Source organism: Aureobasidium pullulans, assembly GCF_000721785.1.
Source record: "Aureobasidium pullulans EXF-150 unplaced genomic scaffold scaffold_23, whole genome shotgun sequence".
Lineage (NCBI taxonomy): Eukaryota > Fungi > Ascomycota > Dothideomycetes > Dothideales > Saccotheciaceae > Aureobasidium > Aureobasidium pullulans.
Window position 1 is genome coordinate 4868 of NW_021941043.1, and position 23269 is coordinate 28136.

General features: G+C 48.6%; 10 protein-coding genes across 10 annotated transcripts; 6 read left to right on the forward strand and 4 right to left on the reverse strand.

Annotated features, from left to right (window-relative positions):
- Positions 1-826: 826 nt before the first annotated feature.
- Positions 827-1393, forward strand: M438DRAFT_358533 (uncharacterized protein; the record flags this gene model as incomplete). The annotated part of the gene is made up of 1 exon (XM_029907266.1): positions 827-1393. One exon carries the CDS (start codon positions 827-829, stop codon positions 1391-1393), a length of 567 nt encoding a protein of 188 aa, XP_029756809.1.
- Positions 1394-1599: 206 nt separating this feature from the next.
- On the reverse strand, positions 1600-2899 carry M438DRAFT_377245 (MFS general substrate transporter; the record flags this gene model as incomplete). Its single annotated transcript, XM_029908720.1, has 5 exons — positions 1600-1896; positions 1927-1980; positions 2014-2375; positions 2464-2747; positions 2796-2899. 5 exons carry the CDS (start codon positions 2897-2899, stop codon positions 1600-1602), a joined length of 1101 nt encoding a protein of 366 aa, XP_029756810.1.
- Positions 2900-4005: 1106 nt separating this feature from the next.
- On the forward strand, positions 4006-4930 carry M438DRAFT_358534 (NAD(P)-binding protein; the record flags this gene model as incomplete). Its single annotated transcript, XM_029907267.1, has 2 exons — positions 4006-4069; positions 4119-4930. 2 exons carry the CDS (start codon positions 4006-4008, stop codon positions 4928-4930), a joined length of 876 nt encoding a protein of 291 aa, XP_029756811.1.
- A 2403-nt stretch (positions 4931-7333) lies between these two features.
- M438DRAFT_338602 (putative multidrug resistance protein) lies at positions 7334-11920 on the reverse strand (the record flags this gene model as incomplete). Its single annotated transcript, XM_029904136.1, has 14 exons — positions 7334-7453; positions 7505-8670; positions 8721-8785; positions 8841-8891; positions 8944-9015; positions 9063-9174; positions 9225-9551; positions 9604-9766; positions 9814-10577; positions 10629-10730; positions 10783-10987; positions 11041-11102; positions 11152-11296; positions 11345-11920. The coding sequence occupies 14 exons, from the start codon at positions 11918-11920 to the stop codon at positions 7334-7336; spliced, it is 3930 nt and encodes a 1309-aa protein (XP_029756812.1).
- Positions 11921-12794: 874 nt separating this feature from the next.
- Positions 12795-13989, forward strand: M438DRAFT_348581 (uncharacterized protein). The gene has a single exon (XM_029906173.1). The coding sequence runs from the start codon at positions 12800-12802 to the stop codon at positions 13595-13597; it is 798 nt and encodes a 265-aa protein (XP_029756813.1). The 5' UTR covers positions 12795-12799; the 3' UTR covers positions 13598-13989.
- Positions 13990-16083: 2094 nt separating this feature from the next.
- Positions 16084-17433, forward strand: M438DRAFT_280986 (alpha/beta-hydrolase; the record flags this gene model as incomplete). Its single annotated transcript, XM_029901203.1, has 2 exons — positions 16084-16347; positions 16402-17433. Coding segments are annotated over 2 exons (1296 nt in total), but the record flags the coding sequence as incomplete, so codon positions are not given.
- Positions 17434-17929: 496 nt separating this feature from the next.
- Positions 17930-18256, forward strand: M438DRAFT_338604 (uncharacterized protein; the record flags this gene model as incomplete). Its single annotated transcript, XM_029904137.1, has 1 exon — positions 17930-18256. The coding sequence occupies one exon, from the start codon at positions 17930-17932 to the stop codon at positions 18254-18256; it is 327 nt and encodes a 108-aa protein (XP_029756815.1).
- Positions 18257-19608: 1352 nt separating this feature from the next.
- On the forward strand, positions 19609-20425 carry M438DRAFT_281031 (glycoside hydrolase; the record flags this gene model as incomplete). Its single annotated transcript, XM_029901207.1, has 4 exons — positions 19609-19865; positions 19916-20063; positions 20121-20291; positions 20345-20425. 4 exons carry the CDS (start codon positions 19609-19611, stop codon positions 20423-20425), a joined length of 657 nt encoding a protein of 218 aa, XP_029756816.1.
- A 670-nt stretch (positions 20426-21095) lies between these two features.
- M438DRAFT_368378 (uncharacterized protein) lies at positions 21096-21703 on the reverse strand (the record flags this gene model as incomplete). Its single annotated transcript, XM_029908041.1, has 2 exons — positions 21096-21515; positions 21572-21703. The coding sequence occupies 2 exons, from the start codon at positions 21701-21703 to the stop codon at positions 21096-21098; spliced, it is 552 nt and encodes a 183-aa protein (XP_029756817.1).
- A 140-nt stretch (positions 21704-21843) lies between these two features.
- M438DRAFT_303688 (uncharacterized protein) lies at positions 21844-23188 on the reverse strand. The gene is made up of 2 exons (XM_029902168.1): positions 22802-23188; positions 21844-22754 (listed from the first exon to the last, which is right to left on the reverse strand). The coding sequence occupies exons 1-2, from the start codon at positions 23181-23183 to the stop codon at positions 22051-22053; spliced, it is 1086 nt and encodes a 361-aa protein (XP_029756818.1). The 5' UTR covers positions 23184-23188; the 3' UTR covers positions 21844-22050.
- Positions 23189-23269: the final 81 nt, after the last annotated feature.

Below are 23269 nucleotides of genomic sequence, written 5' to 3' on the forward strand. Positions count from 1 at the left end.
AAAGTGTTGGAATATCATGACTGGGAGCTTGATTAGTACAGAGGATCAGAGCATCATGGCTACCGTCACCAAGCTACTGTCGCCAAAGGTGAGATTGCTCGACATGCTTATGCCTTGTTACTAAGTAGACTCGCTCAAGCCTCGGAGAACCAGAAAGAGCTTTGCAGAACCTTGTATTTGATCTTTTCGAAAGGCTTGCGCAGCACACCACTTACAAGGAAGACATACCTACCTTGTACTATTGACTAGTACTGGTGCCGCTATATTGTCGCTGACCCATTCTGAACAGAGTCGGCTCTAGGTAGCGCGGGGTTTGAGACTAACACGTCGTCCTGCATTTAGACAAAAATGTGACTGTTGTCCAAACTACTCAATCTCTCTTACTCAAAGACAGTCCGTTCATTTCGCACCCCGCCCAGTCGCCTAGCTTTGTAACAGCTCCAGGTGATCAAGTTCCCCAGAGGTGTTGGGGGAATGCGGCAGAGCGTGAAGATGTCATCTTGACTTACGTCACCACCCGCTCCGCGGTTCATTCGTCAGGCTGCAGGCAGCTCTTCACGTTTTCACTTTACAGGCTGACAATCTTCCAGAATCCTTCCAGCTTGAGGCCGACTGTTCCGTGTACCTGAGTATAGCTTGATTCTAAATCAAGAAGTAACAAGCATCGACAAGCATTAATAAGCATCAAGAAGCATGTATAAGATAGGGAACCAAGCATTATATCCTATCCTAACATCCTTCTTCTTCTCGATCAATTCATACCACTTTCCTCTCTTTGTGCCGAAGAAATCTCGAGCGACCTCTTGCAATTCATATCTTTGCAAACATGTCAAAAAGCAATCCAGAATCCTTGCCACCAGCCTACACCGATGAGACCTTGCGTGAACCTGAGACATCAGCAGCAGCTGATCCCCCACAATACTCGCGACGTACAGCATCCCAAGAAGCAGCCAATCTTAAAGCACTCAAGGAATGGGCAGAGAGACGTGACATGATAGTCCCTGGCGCCTACATGGAAACTTTCAACATCGGAGGCAAGAAAGTAGTCAATGGCCAACTCGTCGAGCAAACATCAACTACATCGCATCCTACGACTTCTCACCATCAGTTTCCTACAGCAGCAGAAGAGAAGGAGAAGCTTGGTCAGCAAGGCGATAATCACCCTGCAGTTAATTCTGGAGAAGCAGGTCCATCCAATTTAGATGATCACAGCAGCCGAGGATTCGGAAGACGTGTCTCAGAATTCTTGAAGAGGATCAGTCCAGCAGAACGAGCACAGCAAAGAGGGATGGCTATGAATGCGGAAGAAGACGCAGCCGACGCGAAGAAGTATCCGATGTCTGAGGGAACGTACGGCTGGGAAGATTATGATCCAAACAAGTCGCGTGAATGATTGACTGGTGGGAGATGCGTTGAAGTTGGTGTGAAATTTTATCTGCCATCCTGTATCACTCGTGTTTGCTACGAATTTTGAACGATTGCTTAGTTCATACACTTGACCATCCGAACTCGGTACGACGTGAGTGCCTGTCGATGAACTACCTCAGACTCAATCACAGTCCAATGTCATCGCATACTACCCTATCATCTCACAGAACCTTACAGTCCTGTCGCCAACAATTTGTCTCTTCGAGAGATAGCGCGCCACAGAAATGCAACACACGCAGAACCTGCCAACATAGCCACACCTATAAATACTTGAGCTTTCCAGAACGATCCAGTCTCGACATTGATCAACTTGCCCGAAACAGGAGTCCCAACCAAGACCCCAAAAGATGCTGAAGCCCAGGCCATTCCCATTCGAACGCCCACGACTTCCTTCCGAGGACAAATCTGTGGGATGATGGCAGGAACCAAAACAGCCAGGGGCGCCATTGCGAGACCGAGCATGGAGATCTAGACGATGTATGCATTGATCGTACCTACGGCAGTCCAAGCTGAAAGCATCACTCCAGTCGCGATCGAGGAAGCCAGAAGCATCTGCGGTATCCCATAGCGAGTGGACGCGCAGACAGCGAGGATACGTCCAGGCAATGTCGCCGCATGGGCAACTGCAAGCAGGTAGAACGACAGTGTCGAGGATGCTCCAAGTCTGTATCGCGCGAAGCTAGGGATGATGAAGAACGGGACCCAGTATGCTATCCACATGAAGAATAAGGCAAGGCAGTAGATTGCAAACATCGGTTCATACAGCGCTTTAAGATCAAAAAGTCTGCGAGACTCAGAGGTTCGGGCGCGTTGCTTCGTATGTGGTATCATGATCGACATTGCGATGGTAAGTTCGACAAGTGTGATCAATCCCAGCACTTGGGTCGTCCACGCAAAACCGATCCGAGGAAGAAGCTTCACAAACACGATAGGGTATAAGATTCCACCTGTTGTAGTAGGTTAGATTCTGTACCACAGCATGTGAACGGAGGTAAGTCGTTGCAAGACAGGGCGGTGACACTGACGTTGACATACCAAAGGCGGTTCCGCACGTCGCCAGGCAGATAGCATGGGCTCGTCGTTTATGGAAACAAGAAGAGACCAAAGCGATGCTGGGAGTATACAGCATACCGCTGCCGACACCAACGCAGAAGCCTTGCGTCAACAAAACTTGATAAAATTTAGTTGACAAACTTAGCAAGATAATGCCCGCGACTACCAAAGCAGACCCTACTAATAATAGCTTGCGGACGAAGCCGCGATCATAGATGGGACTAGATACTACTCCTCCTAGAATGATAAGGATACCCTCGACGGTTCTAACCTAGGTAATTATTATAGGCGAAGCCTCCTTCAGCAGTGCCGACTCGTAGTAAATCTGATAGGATCCATAGGCGCTAAGGAAGCCCCTGTGTTCCACGAAGTCAGAAACGCATCTAGACTTATTGATGTCAGATGAGTCACCTACCATGTTGCAGTGTAGATGAGGTAAGCTCCAATTGCTTGCAGCTAAGCGCTCATCCCCTCGCTCGCGGCTCCATGGGCCAGTTGGCTTGACATTGTCGCATCTTCACGACCTGGCAGCTCCACCGAAACATGGCGACTTTCCAAAGAGTGATCGACATCTGAAGTTGGACTCATGCACTGGCTGCTGGTCAATTCGATGTCGTGCCTTGCAGAGTTTGTAACGAAGGGAAAAGGTGTAGAACGGGGAAGACAGCAAAAGGGCAGGCGACGAGCCCCAGTTCAGAAGTCACCAGGTCACGTGTTTTTGGCATGGTACTACCCCGCCCCATTTGTGAACCTGCACCAACGAAAACCGATAAGATCATGTAAAAACCGCTGTTGCCTGCAGATGTGAAGACGGACCAATCTGTGTCGCCGAGAATGACGCGTTCTGTAACACACATTTGTCAATCGCTTATCGAACCTGTAAAAGCAGGGACTACCTGCTGCCTCCATACAGATCATCTTTTTCCAGCGTACGAGTGCTGCGATCAAGTAGTCGAAGACAGAATGCGTCTTTCGTTGACCAATTCGAAGGACCTCTGCTCGTCCAAAACGCTGTACCGATGACCCTGGCTACCATGGTCAAGTGAACGCCGAGGGTATTTCCCCATCTGTAGGCCCTAGTGACTTTGTCTCCAATCTCTATCCGGTCTCAGGTTCTGTTCGCCTAACCCTTGAAGGGCGCACCACTGCTTCACGATCGGTGACCCATGAATGGTTGCTCAGCATATTTGAAACTATGAACTTGTTGATTCGCAAAGCGCTTGCACTCAACGGCCCACCGGCTTGTGATTATGCATGGAGCACTTTAGACCGGATCATGAGCGAGACGGAGTAAAGTGAAGGCTTAGAAGGTTCGGTAAATAAGCAAAGTAATGTGATGCTAAGGTGTTGAAGTTTTCCAGGTTTTCGGACATCAAGGTGTTGCGCAAGGGCCAGTCGAAGCGAAATCTTCGGGACTCTCCACCTCGAGCTTGTAAACGTCATGACTCTTTGCGACACACTCAACGCAGCCTCTCAGTCTTTCCTACTGACAAAAACAAGCTGCAAACGCACATCACATCAATCATGGCAGTTCAATCCAGAGTCGCAGCTGTCACAGGCGCAAACAAAGGCATCGGTCTCGCAATTGGTACCCGTCGCCATCTTCTGCTGTGAAGCCTTCACTAACTAGCCGACAGTCCGCAACCTCGCCCTGACCTACCCATCGTCTCCACTTTGTAGCGGCCCCCTTCTTATCTACCTCTGCGCACGCTCAGCATCCCGTGGCGCCGAAGCAGTCAAGACTCTTCAGAACGACCCACAACTCAAGCAGGCAAAGGTCCTGGCAGAAGATGGCGGCGACACGACAATCACCTTCCACGAGTTTGATGTCAGCGACAAGTCCAGCATTCACGCCTTCCGCGACTTCCTGCAGAAAGAACACCCCGACGGCATCGATGTCTTGATCAACAACGCCGGCATCGCCATGGAAGGCTTCGACTCCAACGTCGTCAAGCAGACACTTGCGACAAACTACTACGGCACCCTCGAAGCGACACAATCCATCCTCCCCCTCATTCGCGATGGAGGCCGCCTCGTCAACGTCAGCTCCATGGCTGGCAAGCTCAACAAATACACGCCCGAACTGCGCGACGCTTTCACCTCCGCCTCCCAGTCCGGCGTCCCCGACTGCACCGCCCTCATGCAGGACTTCACAAGCGCTGTCGAGGCAGGCAAAGAGAAAGAGCAAGGATGGCCATCCGCCGCATACGCCGTCAGCAAGGCCGGTACAACTGCTTTCACAAAGGCCATTGCCGCCGAAGAAGACAAGAAAGGCAGAGGCGTCCTGATCAACGCATGCTGTCCTGGCTACGTCAACACCGACATGACAAAGGGCAACGGCGTCAAGACTCCCGACCAAGGCGCAAAGACCCCCGTCATGTTGGGTCTTGAAGACTTTGGAGGCTCGTCTGGCGGCTTTTGGCAGAGCGAAAAGATCATTGAATGGTGAGGGAGGTGTAACACCTACAATACAATACACTCAGCGCAAGCAATGAGAATGAGATTACGGTTACAAGAAGACTGCTCCCAGGCTCAACATCACTATTGCCAATGAGGCCAACCCTATCCTACTCTGTCGCACTTCGGCTTGTCCTGAAGACATTGTTAGCATCATCAGCATCCATACTCGCGCAGTCTCGCTTGCCACGTACCAGTTTCGACTCTCTCGCTGATGTTCTCGCAGTGTCCGATGAACCCGGGCGTGAGAAAACTGTGTATACACTTGTTGAAGTCTTCTTGGTCTGATGCGCAATAGTGAACGCAGTCGTCTTGAACGCGTATCCTCGCAGAATCTCTGTCGGTGCAACACTGAGCGAGGCCGCTCAGAATACTCGCGTTCGCAGTTTGCGGTGGTAACCCGACTTGACAGACTCTTTGACCTCCAAGTCCTGTGACATTGTAGAGAGGTAATTGAGCGCTTATGTCGCAAATGACTGGTGAGGTCGGACAAGAAGAGGCCGAAGCGGCTGTACAGCTAATAGTGAGGTCATGGTCACGATGGCATAGAATCGATGTAGGATCTCCGGAACGACAAAGCGAAATCTCTCACTCTTATGTTCTTGGTCTTGTCAAGCATCACTTTGCTCCACTTCATGCCAGGGCTCGGCCTACATCATGTTGAACGCTCTGGACTTGCCGGAACCTGGTGATGCATCAACTCCTGCGGTTTCCGGAACATTTCATCCTTCAATACCAGGTCACTGGGTCAGGACGTCATTCGTGGTAGCGCATACGGCCGAGTGGCAGCCAAGTTCATCTTGGCTGTTGGCACACTCTTCATTTCGCGCGCCCGGCGCCTGGCGCCTGCGAAGACGTCTTTTGGCAAAGACGCATGAATACCTCGCATGGTGTTGGATATCTCGGTCTTTCGCAGCTGTCAGGTGATCTTGAACATCTTCCTTCTGGGCGATGGAGTGAGACACCCTCATCGCGCAACTGCCGTGCGAGACACTTCGATCCCAGATGTGTAGCATCTCCAACAGCTACCTACCAGCTTTGATGCAAGTCTCGAACTCACGTCCAGTGTTTATGCTGCATAAGACTCGCTGAAACGCTACCCCCTGTGTCTGCATGTGTGCAAATTTCTGAACGAGGTACATGCTGCCAATCCCTCGCTACTCAATTCGTACGAAAAGGCAACTATTCTCGCAAGTTCAATGGACGGTGTGCTTGGTCGACTCAAAACGTTCCTGGTAAACAACCTTGACGTAATTACACTTGCTCGATCTTAAGAGCTTCGAGACAAGGGGTCCGTATGTACGCGCTACAAGGTTACGATGGGCCAACGGCGCTTGGGTCCAGGACTTGGGATAGCCTCCCGCCTGAACTATTCAAACATAATTTGCGCTGAGTGTTGAGACCTTCATTGCCTCGACTTCGAACGGATGACAGGAAGCGCATCAGGAGCTGTCAAACTTGGTTCTAGCGACAATCAGAACTACGCATCCGGTCCAAAAGTATATGCGACGTCGCTCACGCTTCCGCTGGCGCCACATTCAATCATACTGGTCTTTGCGATAGCGAACTTCATACGTCCAGACCAAGTCTCGCATTGTGTAAAGAAGATCTAGCGAGTCTGCCATAACCTCGCGTTTTAGGATGCGGACAACAGCGTCGAGCAAAGCGATGAGTGATATTCCACTATTCGGCTTGATTCCAACTCGACTTTTCGGTTTGCATTGTCGTTTTGCCCTGGTTGGATGCTACCTTGGCATCGTCGCTAAAGAAGTGGACTGCGACGAGAGCGCCAGCGGTCGCTACACTAGCAAAGACGCTCTAGAATGCACCGTTATCGAAGTACGTAATGACCGATTGGGCCAGGAAGCCACAGATGACAACAACAACTTTTTGGTGAGTCTTGGTAGTAGTTGGTGAGTTTTTGTAGTAGTGGACATTATTGTAGAGAACGAGAGGGTTTCGAAGTATCTGTGTAGATCGTGAGGAGCAGGCAGGCGGAATTCATGGTTGAACGTCTCAAAGACGTCGGCTGTTTAGGCTCTCGTAGGATTGTCACGAGTGATGGTCGATTAGTTTTGATCCGAGGGACAGATTTGCATGCTCTTGTGATAGAACGATGTATCCGCGGGTTGCCTCGGCGGAATCTGACTTGCGGTATTCGGCCTGGTCAACAGTTCAACGTGGGAACACTTACGTCCAGCTGTTGTTGACATTGTAGTGGTTTCAGAAGTAAGTTGTACACGTGGCCGCCGAGCGCGGCTCCCCACGTGTGGGCTTTGTATAGGAAAGTCACGAAGCAATATCCAAACCGCCATCTCCGGAGCTATAATACTAGCTCTCCGTCCACTCAAGCTTCACCTAGAAGCCGATTGCTCTTTCTTTAACCCAGGGCAGCTCATGCCTCTAATAGCATATCACAGTCCCTACGCCTCAAGATAGCATCCGGATAATCAAATGCAACCAATCTGCCATGGTCAAGAACAGCTATCTTGTCGAATTCACTAATCGTATCCAACTAGATTGATTTGTCAGTCAAGGACTTCCGCACTCGTGACGTTAGACTTACCCGATGCGCAATAGCAATGACCGTGCAAGATGCAAACTCATCCTGGATCACTTTTTGCATGATCTGATCAGTCTCAGCATCAAGGTTGCTTGTTGCTTCATCCAGCAATAGAATCTTTGTCGTCTGGAGGAGCGCTCTTGCAAGAGCGAGTAATTGAAGTTGGCCTTGGCTGACGGAGTCCTTTGATAGGATTGCATCAAGACCCCCACGTTCCGACACCAAGTCCCAGAGACAGACTTTGCGGAGGGCTGCGATGATGGACTCATCTGCTGCTGTACTACGGAGGTCGAGATTCTGACGAATCGACATAGGCAGCAACAGAGGATCTTGTGCTACTGTTGTTATGCTTGAGCGAAGCTTTTGGAGAGATATGTTCGCGATGTTCTGTCCGTCGATGGTTATGGAGCCAGAGGTAAGCTCGAGCAGACGAAGGAAGGTGAGCAAGAGAGAACTCTTACCGCTTCCAGTGCGTCCACAGATACCGATCTTCTGGCCAGCGGCGATCTCGAAGCTGATATCGCTGAGGATCAGACGTGAGTCATCAGCGGTATAGGAAGCTGACACATTGCTCAGGACAATACTTCCTGACCATGGCCAGGATGGTGAAGCTGGGTTTGTATGGTCGCAGTCTCGCTCTGAGCCAGTAGTTTCCGAGAACTCCTTCACTCGGGAAATTGCGGCGAGGGAAGTCTCCAGATTGGTCCATTCTCGAACAAATCGACCTAGAGACTGGTTGAAGCCTAGAATGTTGTTCAGAGCGACGCCCAAGAGACCAGCACTAGTTGAAGAGCGGAGCGAAACTGCCAGAGCCATCACCACAACGGCCATGACCGCGACGAGGAGGTCGAGAACCAATTGAAGCCATCTCTGGATACAGTACATCAAATAGTATGGAGTCTGGGAAGCATCGAGAAGGTCTGCATTGCGCTCCTTTGCGGCTTCCTGCCACCCAAAGGCTCGTATCGTAGCGACGCCTTCGCCTACTTCGAGGAAGTGTGAGTACACTGGGGCTTTCGCTTCAAGATCCATGAACCGAATCTGTCGAGAGGTTCGCAAGTACACTGCTTGGATGAGATAAATGGCAAGCAGTACGAAAGGGATTGTTATTGCCATGTACGCCGATCCGAGACTGATCAATGCGGCTTGTGCGAGGCTGTCGAAGAGTGCTATTGAATCATCAGCAACAGTTCAGACCAGCATGAGGCCTCGAACCTACCGATTCCTGAAGATAGAAGTGATGTGGGAAGTGTCATACTAGTCAAAGAGATATCTTGACTAAACCTGTGAAGCCTCGATTAACATGCGAGCGTGATCAATGATTCTGAAAGCCATGTACCTGTTCAGGATGTTTCCGGTGTCTGTCGACGCGAAGAAAGACAGAGGTGCACTGTAAGAGATCAGCTCAACGTACGAGAAGAAAGTCCAGAACGTTTACAGACATCAATGTGGTCTTCAACAAGGTCGAATGGAGATGAGCGACCGATCTTGGCATGATGTTGAGGAACATGATCCTAGCCTGTCAGATCTGAGTAGAGACGCTCGTGTAGCTAGTACATACCACATGTTGAGATTGGTGAAGATGTTGGTCAGGAGAGCAAGCACCACGAAGACAGGAAGATACAGCGAAAGATGCGTTCCACCATTGCTGGTCCAAAACTGGAGCCAGACCTCTGTTCGAGAACGATTAGACATGGGTGGATTTGCTTTCGGGTAGACTTACGTGAAAAATGACTGCAAAATGTGCCCGCGATGGTGGTAACAATGAATGCGATAAACCAAGTGAGGCCGATGGATCCGAAATAGAATCTGTAGATGGAAGTATCACCCATATTCGTCGAAAGAGCTTTGCGATCGTCGTCACTCGATCCAGTAGGACGCGCTTTGGACTTTTCGGGTGATGAAGATGAATCTGGATCTGTCAAGGGTTTAGTGTAGTCGGCGATTGTCGCGAAGGATTCAATCTTGAATGTAGGCGTGTTATGAGACGTGGTCAGCTCGCCGCTGGTATCGAGACGCAGGACCATGTCAGTGAACGGAAGAACAGCCACTGTTGAGCAATCAGTAAAAGATGTGCGTGCATATGATCAGGAATTGTGTACTAGAGTGGGTTGCTATGAGTACAGTGGACTGGCTCTTTCGCAGTAAGCCCTTAGGACCAAGGAGTCGTGCCAGCATCAATTGCGCGGTGTTTTGGTCGACGGCGCTCATCGCGTCATCGAGAATTAGTGTTCTTTGTCTAGAATAAACCGCCCGGGCCAAAGCCTGTTTGAGTAAGTCGTGACATTCATTGTTGATAGAGGTTGACTTACGACACGGTGCCTCTGCCCTCCGCTAAGAGTAAAGCCTTTACTCCCAACTTGGGTTGAATCTCCTTGTGGGAAGATCGAAAGGTCGGAGTCCAAACAGCAAGCGTGCAAGACTTCCTCGTACCAAGTTTCATGAATAGCGGTGTCCCGTGCGAACGGTCCACAAATGTTAGATCGTACAGACAAATTAACCAGCCAGGGAGTTTGAGCACAGTAAGCGACCGGACCTCGAAGAGGCGAGATAAGTCCAGATTCGACGCGGAGCTCACCGAGTAATGCTCTCAGAAGGGTTGTCTTGCCTGAACCCGTTGGACCGAGGAGCGCAGTGACTGACGCCCTTTCGATTCGAAACGATGCATGGGAAATAGCAGGTGGGGAAGTGGTGGTGGGACACACTGTAAGATCTTCCACGGTGATTACTGCTTGTTCCGTGTCGGCTTTTGCGATGAACGTCTGCAACTCAACCTCGGATGGATGCGAAGATGCAATTGGTAACGAGCTGTCACGTTCTATGCCATACCGTGCAATCGCCCGGTCGGACGCTACTTGTAAGAGCAGGAACTTTTGAAGTCGCTCGAAACAACCCATGGCTGCTGCAGATTGCGGCAAAACAGTCAGTAGTTTCGATGCAGGCGTTGTCACTAAGGTTAGCAGAGCCAGGGATGTGAATGCTTGAGCGATACCAAGCGACTCGGTGTGTCTGACAGTGGCTTGAATAGCATAAACGATAAATGTTATTGTCGGCGCCCACGTCGCAGGTATGACAGCTAGAATTGTCAGCCTTCCATTCAATGTGTGACAGGGTCTTGACTACAGACCAACAAAGTTCATGGCCAGAATCAGCCACATGAATCCTCTGGATGCTCGGAGTTCTGCCAAGCAAGCAGACTGTATCAAATGTTCGACAACAGAGCCCAAACCTAGTGATCACCGTTAGCAAGCTGGGTATATTAGACGCATGACGTACCAGACCCATGATCTTGACAGACTTCATTGAACCTAGTATGGTCGCAGTAATACCGATTCTCTTCTGAACCTCGCCACTCCAAGCTTTTCTTTTAGCACCAATCGTGCTCGAAACGAACCTTTGGCAGTAGGTGGACACTCCGACCAGTACGATAGGGACCACAGCAACACCACCGATCTGACTTGCCAACAAACCGATGCCCAAGCCAACCTATCGGTTTCGTGGTTAGCTCCAATCAAGCGACAGCCAAGGACTCCACTCACTTCTATCAGACGAGCCCAAAACTCGTTGATCTCAACCAGTGATCGTGAGAGAGCGTCGATGTCTAAGACTAGGTTCAGTATCATGTGTGCTTTCATCAAGAGGCGGCGTACCTGTCGACATGTGCGAGATCGCTGCATTGTCTGCATTCATGTGATCGGACAGTGCAATGGAGTGGTCAAAAACTAAGGAGACCATGGCGCCGCGGAACATTGTCAATGTCTTGAACATACTCTGCTGGTACCTGACCGTAGCCAGCTTGGAACGTGTCAGCTTGAGCACTTTCAGGCGAATTCTTGAGCTTACAGCAATGCCGACGTATATGATTCCGGTAGCGGCAATGAGTCCGTAGCCATAGTTCTCTGTCATGACATTGGTCGGGTCAGCCAGCAACTTGATAGCTCTAGCAAACAAGAAAGGCTGCGCATAGTTGAAACCTATCAAGAAGAGTCGAGCTGGAATGACTAATAACACCTCTGATCTGAAGCACGAGAATGATGCGAGTGGAAGCATCCATCTACTGGGTGGTACAGCCTGGCTTCCCAACGTGCACCGAGACTCCCAGGAGGTTTGCAGCTTCTGTGCCAACACCCTTGAACGTAGATCGGAACTGGTAGAATCCAGATCATCGTGCGTCATAAGCTTCCGGAATCCAGTGACAAAGGTTCGATTGAGCCACCATAGGAATGTACGGTTGAATGTATTGGCGATGGTCTCAGGGGGATATGAGCTAAAGGGCTGTCGGAGATATTCGCGCTTTTCACGCGCTTCCAACAGCGTTATGAGCAGCTTGGTAGCAATACCGAGGCAAACGGTCGCTGGGATAGCGACGTCGTCACCAGTGATGAACAGAGTGCGTGCTTGTATTGCATCGAAAACCATGGAGGCAACGAGATAAACGCATATCAAGGTCGAAGGTCGGACCGATCTCGAATGTTCTGTGTGTGAGAGAGGGAGGAAGACCAATGCGATAACGAGGGCCAACATAGCAGCCACTATTGACGTGGTCGTTCTTTCACATGCACGTGTGATCCAGAGAATGAGCAGAGTGAGCTGCAAGATGGCCAATACTGTTATAGCAGACTAGAATAGGTTGTGAGAACGTGTCTGACCGACCTAAACCGGGTAAGTACAGAACTTACAAGTTTGAACATATACATGCGACAGGGAATCGTCTTGATGGGAGACTTCCAGGTGGAGCGAAAGCGCCAGAGCGATGCGACAAGAAACAAACAGGCAGGCGCTATTTCGAGAACTGCCTGTTCAAAGAGCAGCGTGAAGTCGAAGCTCCCCGAACAACTTCCTGGACCAAACGTCGTGGCAGAGCAGGCGCACATTCTTAGGTCCATGATGGTCTTCGTCTTCGTACAACCAGAGGAGCGGTAAGGTGTACTGTACGTCAGCAAAGGTCTTAGGCGTCAACATTTCTGAGTCGCAATCTTTGGCTTTTCCGACCTTATCTATTCGTGCATCGCGCGTCCCACAAGTGCTTGGAACGAAAGCCGAGATAGGTAGGTAAAAGTCGCGATAAGAACCACAATCCGTGCAGCAACCCCTGACTATCAACAGCCTTTAGCGTTTCGGAACACCGGATGTGTCAGATACTTGTAGCATCTGTGCACGGCCCTGACTCCCGCAATCTGTCATCAAGCGTGAAGTCCCGTCCGAACTTGTTCGACCTGCCGAGAAGGATTCATCGCTTATGGATCTTGGCGTTCATGGTGCATCAAGCAAAAAGCTTGCAAAGCTGTGTGGGTGGACATGTCGTGGACGACATTCCGCCGATATCTGATACAAAAGAACCGGCCTATCTTGATACATGCCCAAACAATCTGCCTTTCTTTGTCACTTACTGTATCGAAGCCCGGCCAGATGCTTTACGCCAGTTTACCTTCGTCTGAGGACTTAACACATGCGCCTACCAAAGAGAACCCACCCACGCGTTCTTCATCGCACCGCAAGCTCAAGATCGCTCTCACCTCTATACTCGTGCTGGCCATAGTCATCTTCTCGGCTCTAGCGGCCGCGCATACTTTACACACGACCAAGGTTCCTGAGACTTGCGGTATTACCCCCAACGAAGCGCGCTCTCGAGGCTGTCAATACGACGTGATGTCCTTCGCGTGGACACCCCCGCGATGCTTCGACTCCGATCTGATGGCTGAATTTGCCAGCCTCCGCAATTGGACGTTCTTCACTTCTCAGAATGGTACAGAGGCTGTGCCGTATGACTCCGTTGCTCTCGGTGAGCAAGATGAACTGTTCGTGACTCAAGAGTTCCATATGTATCACTGTACATACATGTGGCGAAAGATGCATCGCGCTGTACTTGCCGCAGTGCCGCTGGATGGATACATTGGAAACTACCATCACACAGGTCACTGTGAGCGTCAGATTATGCAGCAAGCTCGGAAGGCCCATGAGATCAGCACAACTATATTCACCAAGTATGTTAGCTGTCCTTTTGAGCAAACGGATCTGGGGGATGGAGGCTGGTATAGGATCATCGACGGATCGAAAGTGTCCCCCAGCAAGGCAGGCGGTCATGGCCAGGGTTGACCGTGACTGTTCGTGATGGTGGTGACTTCCTATCGCGCTGGCGGCTTCAGTCTGATGTACACATTGTGGTTCATGTTTTATGGCTGTAGCGAAAGGGGAGGCTCAAAAGAAGGACTTGTCTTATGTCAATATCATCAACACCCATCGCAAATCGGTATTTCATCTGCTTGGGATGATCACTGCATACGTCTCGCGAGCCGTTCATAAGGTCTTGGAATGCGCCTTGAAAATTCTATCGGTCCTGGTCTAAGCCTTAATAGAGTTAGTATTAGACGAGTCTTAGTGTAGTATAAGCATAGACAGAGCCTTCTATTTCCCCGTCGACGAGGGTAAGGCAAGCGATAGCGTCTATACGAGCGCTCGTATAATGGTCACTTACACGAAATGGAACCTTTACAGCGATGTGACCTCTAGTTCCTTAGGCCTAATAGCATTTAAGACACAATCGCGTAGTTAAGAGCAACTAGCCTTAAGGCTAAAGCAAGCACGGACTCGTAGGAGGATTTCCGTACCGAAGTAAAGCACGAAATGTAAGTCTGCTACTACGACAAATCTACTAGGCTATACTATAGCTATTATGTCCCTATAAGGTTAATTAGTAGATATGATAACCTGCTCGTATTAACCCTTAATCTTTATCCTCTTTTAGTAGGTAATAGTTTACTAGATGATAGATATATTTCTCGTTAGGAGCATAACCCTAGACTTAGTAGATTAACCTTATTCTAGCTACATTAACGTAAGGGTCTAGGGCTTAGTAATGCTTAATATCTCTTAGCTAAGTGTGCTTAACGACATAATAATCGCAGANATAAGCGCGACCCTAAAGTCGAGTACGCTAAGAACTACAACATTAAGCTCGATAAGCGCGACCCTAAAGTCGAGTACGCTAAGAACTACGACATTAAGCTCGATAAGTAAGTACCTATCGTTTAGGACGTCTATGTTAATTAAACAGGTTTCTATTATAGATAAATGTTACTCTATAGCCCTTAGCTTAACACTTATTATATTATAATCTCCTACATTACGCTTATTCTATGCCTCTATAGACTTATATAAAGTGTACGGAAATACGACCTAAATATGTAAAAGGTAAAGTTAGATCCTCGTATAGATTAACCCTTGCCCTACATTACATTAAGCCTTTATTCTTAAGGTTAGAAGTCGTAAGAATTTGTCGCCTACGGCCTTAGAGTCTTATTTGCAACTTTTACTATGTTTCTACATATATATAGATATAACTCTATAACGAATAGATGTATAGTTATAATGTTTAGTAGGTGTATATAATGCATGTTATTCTATATAGAGAACATAAAACATTATCGTAAATATAGTTATATAGTAAGTAATCCTATGTTTTCTAGCTAGAATTTGCTTTGCTAAAATTTACTTACGATTATACTTATTGCGCATTAGATATATACCTCATTAGTCTAAGATTCACACCTAATATAGCTTATAATGTTACCTATCTATAGAACTAGTAATCATCAAAATCTAATAGCTATAGCATAAGTTATTAGCAAAACAAAATAGTATCGGAATTTGGGATTTGCTCTTAATTATTTCTTTTTTTGCAAGGTAAATAAATCGATGGAAACCCCAAATTTTAGACACTTTTTAAAACTACCTATTTTGATTATTTACGCAGCATATATAGAGCTATACTACTTAAAAATGGGATACACCTATAGCTTGTACTTTACGCAAACTATTCATGAATTTATAGCATATCTAGAGTAATACTTGTTATGTAAAACTAACGAACGACTTAAAATTTTAGAAGTTTCGTAAGCTTTAATCACTTTAAAGCCGTAGGTAGCAAATTCTTATAACTTCTAACCTTAAGAATATAATTGTGTTCGCGCCGGCCTAGCCGAGTTTTGCGCGGCGATACGGCGGCTATTATTAATTAGCTGTCGGTTAAGCTTATTATTCGCGGGGGAGATAGCTATACTATACTCTTAGCTTATACGACTAATCGCTAAAGTTCTCGCTAGTAGCGTAATAATTAGTATAGATAAGGACTCCGCATTTAGCCTACTCTAAAGATGCGCTAAAAGACCGAAAGCGTTGTCGTAAATACTACACTTCTGCTATACGTTATTACGTCTCCTACCTTTAGCTTCGATAACCGTAGCTAAGCAAGTGTCTTTAGTGTCCTCGACTACTTTCGTTATGCTCCCTACGATTTTACTTACTACCGTGCTGTTGTTATAGTAGTTAGGAGCTTTAGAAGCCTATTCCGACGGCCTCGCTTAGTTAAGATACGAAGTTACTTCCCTCCCTAATGCGCTAGCTTTGCTATCTGCTTTACATACCGGGTGAATATGTATACTCTAAAGTTCTCTAATCCTTATCGAGCTAATAACATGTGCCCTAGCTTAATGTTAATCTCACCTGCGCAGAATATAAGCCTCTTCTTCTAGCATTTCGTAAGCTCGCTTCTAGAATTAGCAGACAAAACCATTCTATAGTTCAATGGTGGACCCGGCTATAGCTTATTAACTAGAGCGATGCTCGAAACGGGACCTTTTAGGGTGCAAGTAGACGGCACTCTAACACACAACGCAGGATCATGGGCCGAGTTTGGGAATATGCTATTTGTCGATAACCTAATCGGCACTGGATATAGCTTTGCTCCTCCTAAACTCTTCGCCTCCGAGCTTAAACAGGCCGCCGAATCCATCATCGCATTTCTTGAGAACTTTTTCGACGAATTCCCACACTATGCTAGTAACAGTGTAAGTCAAGATTTGATGAGTGGTTGGACATAAGAATGCTTATATCGTTCGCAGTTATACCTGGCTGGAGAGTCTTTTGCTAGTCAATACATCCCGTACATCGCTCGGGCCATCCAACTGCGCAATCGCAACAAAGTTAGCCACTGGAATCTATCTGGACTGATGATAGGAAATGGGTGGATGGACGGACAAGCACAGTACCCTGCCTATCTGGATTATGCCCTAGCCAATGATCTTGTTCCAAAAGATTCATTGGAAGCTCTCAAGCACAAACAGGGAGCGTGCCTAGAAGTGTTGGCCAGTGGAGGGAGAGATCACGTTCGCTCTCCCAAATGTAAGGATCTGATGGGAGATATCCTGATGCTTAGCCAGAGAGACGGCAACTGCTTCAACATGTACGACGTGCGCAAATGGGACGAATTCCCCCGATGCGGTCTAAACTTCCCTCCAGAACAGACCAGTCTCTCTGAGTATATGCAGCGCAAAGACGTAGTGGAGATACTGCATGTAGATCCCGACTCAGGCCAATGGGTAGAATGCCGACCAGATGTCGGAGCAGCGTTCACCGATCAAGACTCCTTACCTTCGTCCAGATTACTTCCGGACCTCATCAGCGAGATGTCTGTTCTGCTATACGCAGGTGACAAAGACTTTGCTTGCAATCACCTCGGACTAGAGCGATTCATTCAATCACTGGAATGGAATGGTACTGCAGGACTACACAATCTGCACATCGATCATTCCTTACATGCCACATGGGTCGTTGACGACCGGGCTGTTGGGGAATGGTATTCAGCGCACCACTTGACCTATGTGAGACATTATGACGCATCACACATGGTTCCCTATGATCACCCTCAACAAGTCAAGCAAATGATCCATCGATTCTTGGAGAAGAGTGTTCAGAATGCAGAGGCCAAGTCCTTAAGCCATGTCGATGCAGGAATCACGTTACAATCTAGTCAGGAGAGATACGCCCCCGATTGGGGTTGGACACTATTCTGCATATTAGCTTTAATCGCTAGTTTCATGATAGTTATGATGGTCATCGAAGCAAGGTCATGTCTTTACAAATATGTGTATTAAATGTTGCAAGCATTTACTAACATAAAGTTAGACTACGATTCGTTGCGATTTAATTCGATTCCATTTGATTTTCTTGAAAGGTGTCAAGTCGTACACTGGTGGTGACCTCGCTGTAGAGCCAGATCTCGATCTTGGCTACGCAAGTGTCTTCACTGGCAAGCTGCCTATCACATATTATTCGGTCGGTGGTCGACCAGCTGAGTTGTCTCAACCAGGGAACAAACCAGTGCCCACAGCAAAGCTTAACAATGAGCCTTATCTTGAGTTCTTGCAGTACGTGCTTCAGCAGAAATCACCACCACAAGTCATCTCCATCTCCTACAGTGATGATGAGCAGACTGTACCTAAAAGTCTGCGATCTTCTCGCGCAGGCAGCCGCTCGTGGAATCTCGGTGATCGGGTCTTCTGGCGACGGCGGTGCAGCAGGAGCCGGCACGACCAGTACATGTGTCGGGCCTGATGGCAAACATCGCTTTGTTCCCACCTTCCCTTCATCATGTCCCTGGATCACAACAGTTGGAGCAACAGCATCATATGGTGGGACTGCCTCGTTATTTCCAACTACTTCGCCCGCCCCTCATGGCAGACGAACGTCGTGGCCGGGTATATCAAAGCACTGAACGGAAGTCATGCAGGTCTCTACAACAAGACTGGCCGAGGCGTCCCTGATGTCAGCCTTCTGGGAGACAACTACCTGACCCTTGAGTCTGGTTTTGCAAGCAGATGTAGTGGCACAAGTGCTTCGGCACCAGTCTTTGCCGCTATGGTCGCTTTGATCAACGACATCCGCCTTCGTGCGAAAAAGCAGTACTTGGATTCCTGAACCCTTTGCTCTATTCCGACAAAGCAAAGACAGTGTTTCGCGATGTTGCTGACGGAAGTCAAGGTAGAGGCTGTAGTGACGGCAGTTAGTTCGAGCCTGGGTGGGAGGTCTTGGCTGGGTGGGATGCCGCGACAGGATTGGGAGAGCCAGACTTTGACAAGTTGCGTGCTCTGCTTTCTTGACCAGAGAATGGTTTGTCGTCCTTTTCTTCTTCAGCGTCTGAGCAGCAATGATGGATGCTTCGGTTACACGTGCATCCGGTTTCCTCGATATAGGTAGTGACTCGACTTGGTCATGATACTCCGATCCCAACGTCCGAACACTTCAATCTCCAACCATCCGTTGCCCAGGCAAGCAAGCAACAATGATCACATTTGAAGACGTACCTCACTAGGGCGCCCTGTCGATTGACAACATTGGCATCTCGACTTAGCCTTTGCTCTTCGAGCCAGACGTGCGATCAGCAGGTCGAGACAGAAATGCCTTTGTGTACAGAGCCGCGAATGAAGTACGGCACCTCGCTTGGATATGTCAGAGACGCATGGCAGGCAAGTCGTCTGCAGCTTTTTACCCGGAGTCAAGAAAAACCGTGGTCAAAAGCATGGCTGACAGTCACCGTTGTACGGCCGAATAGCTCGAAACTTGGAAGCTCTACATCGCTGCGTGCATAGGCATTCAGGCGCAAGTTCAGTATAGCCGCTGGAACGCTGACGGGATTCTAGACGTACAGCTTCAGGGAGGTCACTGAGCTGTGGCCAGCGGGATGTCTCTATTGACATCTTGGTGTCCAGTGCGATGGATCTTGATTGAATGATATATGGTTATGCAAGTCTGACAGTCAAACGTGAAATTACTCTACGCGGAAACGCGGAAGTGTTGGCTGAAACGCCGGGAACGGAAGGCGTGACCACCGCGTGATCGACATCCAAGCGAAGCTTGTTTAAAATGCTTCTCCTCTTTCTTTTAGCCTATAACACAAAGCACAGAGTCATTGGCAAAGCTTGTCACTTGCTTGACCTTGCTGCACAGACAAGAAGGCTTGCAGTTGGGTTGTGGCACAATATTTGCCGGTACCTGCTCTGTTCTGCGTCCTTGACCTGCGTCAACTGGACCGGCCCGTGAGGTTGATCGTGGAGCCGACCCCTCATATATGCGAGAACGCCAAAACGTCTTCGATTTAGCCAGATCATGGAACGAACATCAAAGATCGTCTCTTCGAAACTAATCACGGACTCCAGAGGACAACAGATCAGAAAAGCTACCACGTCCTATAAGTAGTAGAACATCTCCCTGCTGCCATTTGCCATCAGCTCAACAATCTCACCTTCAATTCATCCCAACAATACAGCATCATGCCTTCGTTCAAGAGTGTTCTTCTTGCCGCTGCATACGCAGTCCTTGCTTTGGCCGCTCCTGCCAGCGAAATCGAAAAGCGCAGTGAGACCATCACTACCAACCAAGTTGGCACATACGGTGGCTACTACTTTTCCAACTACGTCGAGACTGGATCAGACTCCTTGACTCTTGGAACTGGTACATACTCTCTGAAGTGGACCAGCGCCAACACTGATGTCGTGGCTGGTATCGGCTGGCAAACTGGTGCTGCTCGGTGAGGCAGAAATAACGTGAACACATTGACCTCGACTGATATGTGTCCAGCACCATCAAGTACACTGGATCCATCAATGCTGGTGGTGACAGTCTGATCGCGCTTTACGGATGGACCACCGGACCCCTTGTCGAGTACTATGTCATTGAGACCTACGGCACATACAACCCCGGCAGTGCTGGAACTCATCTAGGCACTGTACGAAGGCAAACTCAGTCCCTTCTCATGGATCATTTTGCTAATTGATCAACACAGGTCACTTCGGACGGTGGTGTCTACGACATCTACGAGACCACTCGTACCAATGCTCCTTCCATCGAGGGAACTGCTACGTTCCACCAGTACCTCTCGGTCCGTCAGAGCAAGCGCACCAGTGGTACCATCACTTTCCAGAACCACATCAACGCTTGGAAGTCTCTCGGCTTGGTATGTCGACATCAAAGTCTCTATACAATTTTCAGAAGCTGACTCCCACATAGAACCTTGGTACCTACAACTACCAGATCATGGCAACCGAGGGCTACCAGAGCAGCGGTTCTTCCTCAATCACCTTGCAGTAGATGTTGTGATGTGTTGAACCAAGACTATGCTGCACTTTCTCCTGCGCTTTGCGTTTCCCATCGACTGCTTGCAAGGGAGAAGCACTTTTGAGGGAGGTCGCCTCCAAGCTCCCTCATCACACTCACTTACGTATCATTCTTGAGACAGAATTGTTCCAGCAAAGCGCTGGTCGTTATCATACTACAATTTTGTTCTCTTCATCTTCCTGTCTATCTGTCTTGTGATGAGTTGCGCGACAAGTTTTCCACGAAATGAATCTCTAGTGGTCCCGTGATTTTAGTTCAGGGATCTATCGGTAAGAACGCTTGCTTGACTGCTTGAAGAATCAGTCACTAAGGCGTCGTGCCGAGTTCAGACGTGGTCAAGATTTGCCCTCAGGCGTCAAGCATCAAAGACGATGTCTAATTTTTTCACTGGTGAGCCAGTATGGAAACATGAGAGTGGTCGATAACCAGAACTGGGACTAGACCCATAACACCGTTCACACTTCAGCCTAGCAATCTTTCTTGGATGCCCTCTTCGCAAAAGGTTCCTGCATTTTTGTTAACCTTGACTGAACAAACCATGATCACGTGTTCTTAGTACTCGAGCTCTGTAAGTCGTCACAAGATGCTGCAGTCTGTTGGAGATGATGTCTGACTTGCAATTCGATTCAAGTAGACTATCTCTCTAGCGTAAGAATGGCTTTCCCTCGTTACGCCATCTTTCGAGGTAGTTTGGCCATAAATGCCAGGACAGCGAATTGATGTGCAGCATGGCATTCCGGGCAGCGCACGGAGCTGTCGTGATTGTACCCTCTTCATCAATCTTGCAGACAACAACCCAGCCTCTTGATCCATATAGGTCTCTGTCCAGAACGACGATGTAGGTCCTGTTCATAGTTACATCGAAATCAGTAGGGATGCACGACATGAATGTGAACGCCTCTTCGATGGTCTTTCCAGCAAATGGTGATCGCCAATTCGATGAGACAGGTGGTACAGTCGCCTCGTCAAGGTCGGTCGGATAGCTGCGCGAGGTGTCTTCTGCTAGCCAAAGATGATAGATCCCATGCTCTTCATGGGTTTTCTCCAGAAACTCGTTGATCATCTGAGGAGACGATCAGACTAGCACTGTTGTGCGTCGGTACGGGGAGAAGTACCTACGTCGACGGAGATTTTGTCGTCAAGAATGAATAATGCAGCGAGATGAGTTTCTTGACCTAGCATAGGCATCCTAATCATAGTCGGTCGCGCAATCGTGTAAGGTGCAGTAGTTTCATCGTGTTGGAAACTCATGGACGGTTTAGGTGTTGGAAAGCTCTGGAATCAGAGGTAAGGCCGGCAGATCGGTCTAAGTAGTGATTGAGTGAGGCACTCGAACTAGATGACAGTGGACACGGCGATCCTGTAGGGATAGAAGACTTTGCCTTGTTGTTGTTGTTGTTATTATTAGTGCTGTAGCGCCTAGACGACGAAACGCACACGCGAGTCAGGCACCCACGTAAGGCAGGCGTGTCTAAAAGTTAGGCAACCATCGACGCGAGCCCTAATCTGAAACCTGACTTGTGATCACCGTTAAAATCTCCATCGATCATTGGAATGTTGAGCAAAGAGGCAGGACTCGTTACACAGACGTTTCCATCTCACAGTTTCTTCTTCGGCTCCCAAATCCCCTTCGTCTCAACGGCTTGGAATACCTGCTCGGTATGGCTCGAGACCGATTCCTGGAAACACTTGCCCCTCAATTGGTCGTAAAATTCCTTAGTATCGTTGATCTCGTTTGTGTAAGAGACAGAGTACGCGCCACCTCCTTCACTGCCGTCGGTCGCGTGTACGACTTGTCCGCCTACTGGATCAGATTCGCCATCTAGCTCGGTACCCTTGGCTGGATATTTGTCGGTGCAAAGAAACAACACTCGCTGTCCACTCTCCTCCGTTGTCAGGTACATGGGAAAGAACCTCACAAAAGGCTTCATGACTTTCCAAATCAGGCGAAACCACCAAGGGAAAGTAGGATTGTCGAATCCTGAGTGGACCACCAGACCAGGATATATATGTGTCAAACTCAGTTTGCCCGGGTATCTGATTGCAAGATCTTCAAGGAACATGGTCTTCATGGCTATCGCATGGGTGCGGCAGTTCATAAAACTGTAGTGGCCAGCTTCGTCCAACGAGAGGTCCTGCGGAAAGAGTTTGCCCCATGTCTCCATACCAGCAGCATAGATAGAGACAACCTTCGCTCCAGTTGGGAGAGAGGAGGAAAGAAGATGCGGCAAGAGCTTTGTGATGAACCGCATGCGAGAGTAGTAAAGTAGAGACAACGATTCGTCTAGCCCCTCCTTTGTATCTTGGAAGCATCAGTAATAGGATAAAAGCAGTAGCTCAAGAACTCACTGATTCGTCCGCCGAATTCCACTTTGCCTTGGCTCATGATCAACATGTCTACCTGGGCTGTTTCCGATGACTTCAGGATCTCGGTGACCTTGATACATGCTTGGTCCACGTTTCGAAGCAGACTGATGTCGCCAGCGTGTACAAAACATATTTCGACATGGGGACCAGCTTGCTTGCACTCCTCGATGATCCTCTGAGCGGCGATTGTGTTGCGTCCAACGATAATTATCCTAAGGCCAGGACCTCCAGAGCCATGAATCTTACAAAGCTGTCGAACAGTAGCTTCGCCAATTCCACCCGTAGCACCGACGAAAATAGCGGTGAGGGGTTGACGGTTGATGAATGCAGCATTCGCAGCTTTGACTGTGTTGATTTTGACCATTCTTCAATTCATGACAAAAGCGCTTGTCCCAAAGCTTGGACAGAGAGCAGCTACTTGTACTTGATCTGTACTGTACCCCGTACCAT

What these genes read in the sequence shown, in the direction of transcription:
- M438DRAFT_348581 (XM_029906173.1), top strand. Translation starts at nt 12,800, where the DNA reads ATGTCGTGGACGACATTCCGCCGATATCTGATACAAAAGAACCGGCCT.
- M438DRAFT_303688 (XM_029902168.1), bottom strand. Translation starts at nt 23,183, where the DNA reads ATGGTCAAAATCAACACAGTCAAAGCTGCGAATGCTGCATTCATCAAC. An exon ending in GGAATTCGGCGGACGAATCA is followed by an intron (nt 22,755 to 22,801) that starts GTGAGTTCTTGA and finishes GATGCTTCCAAG; the next exon opens with ATACAAAGGAGGGGCTAGAC.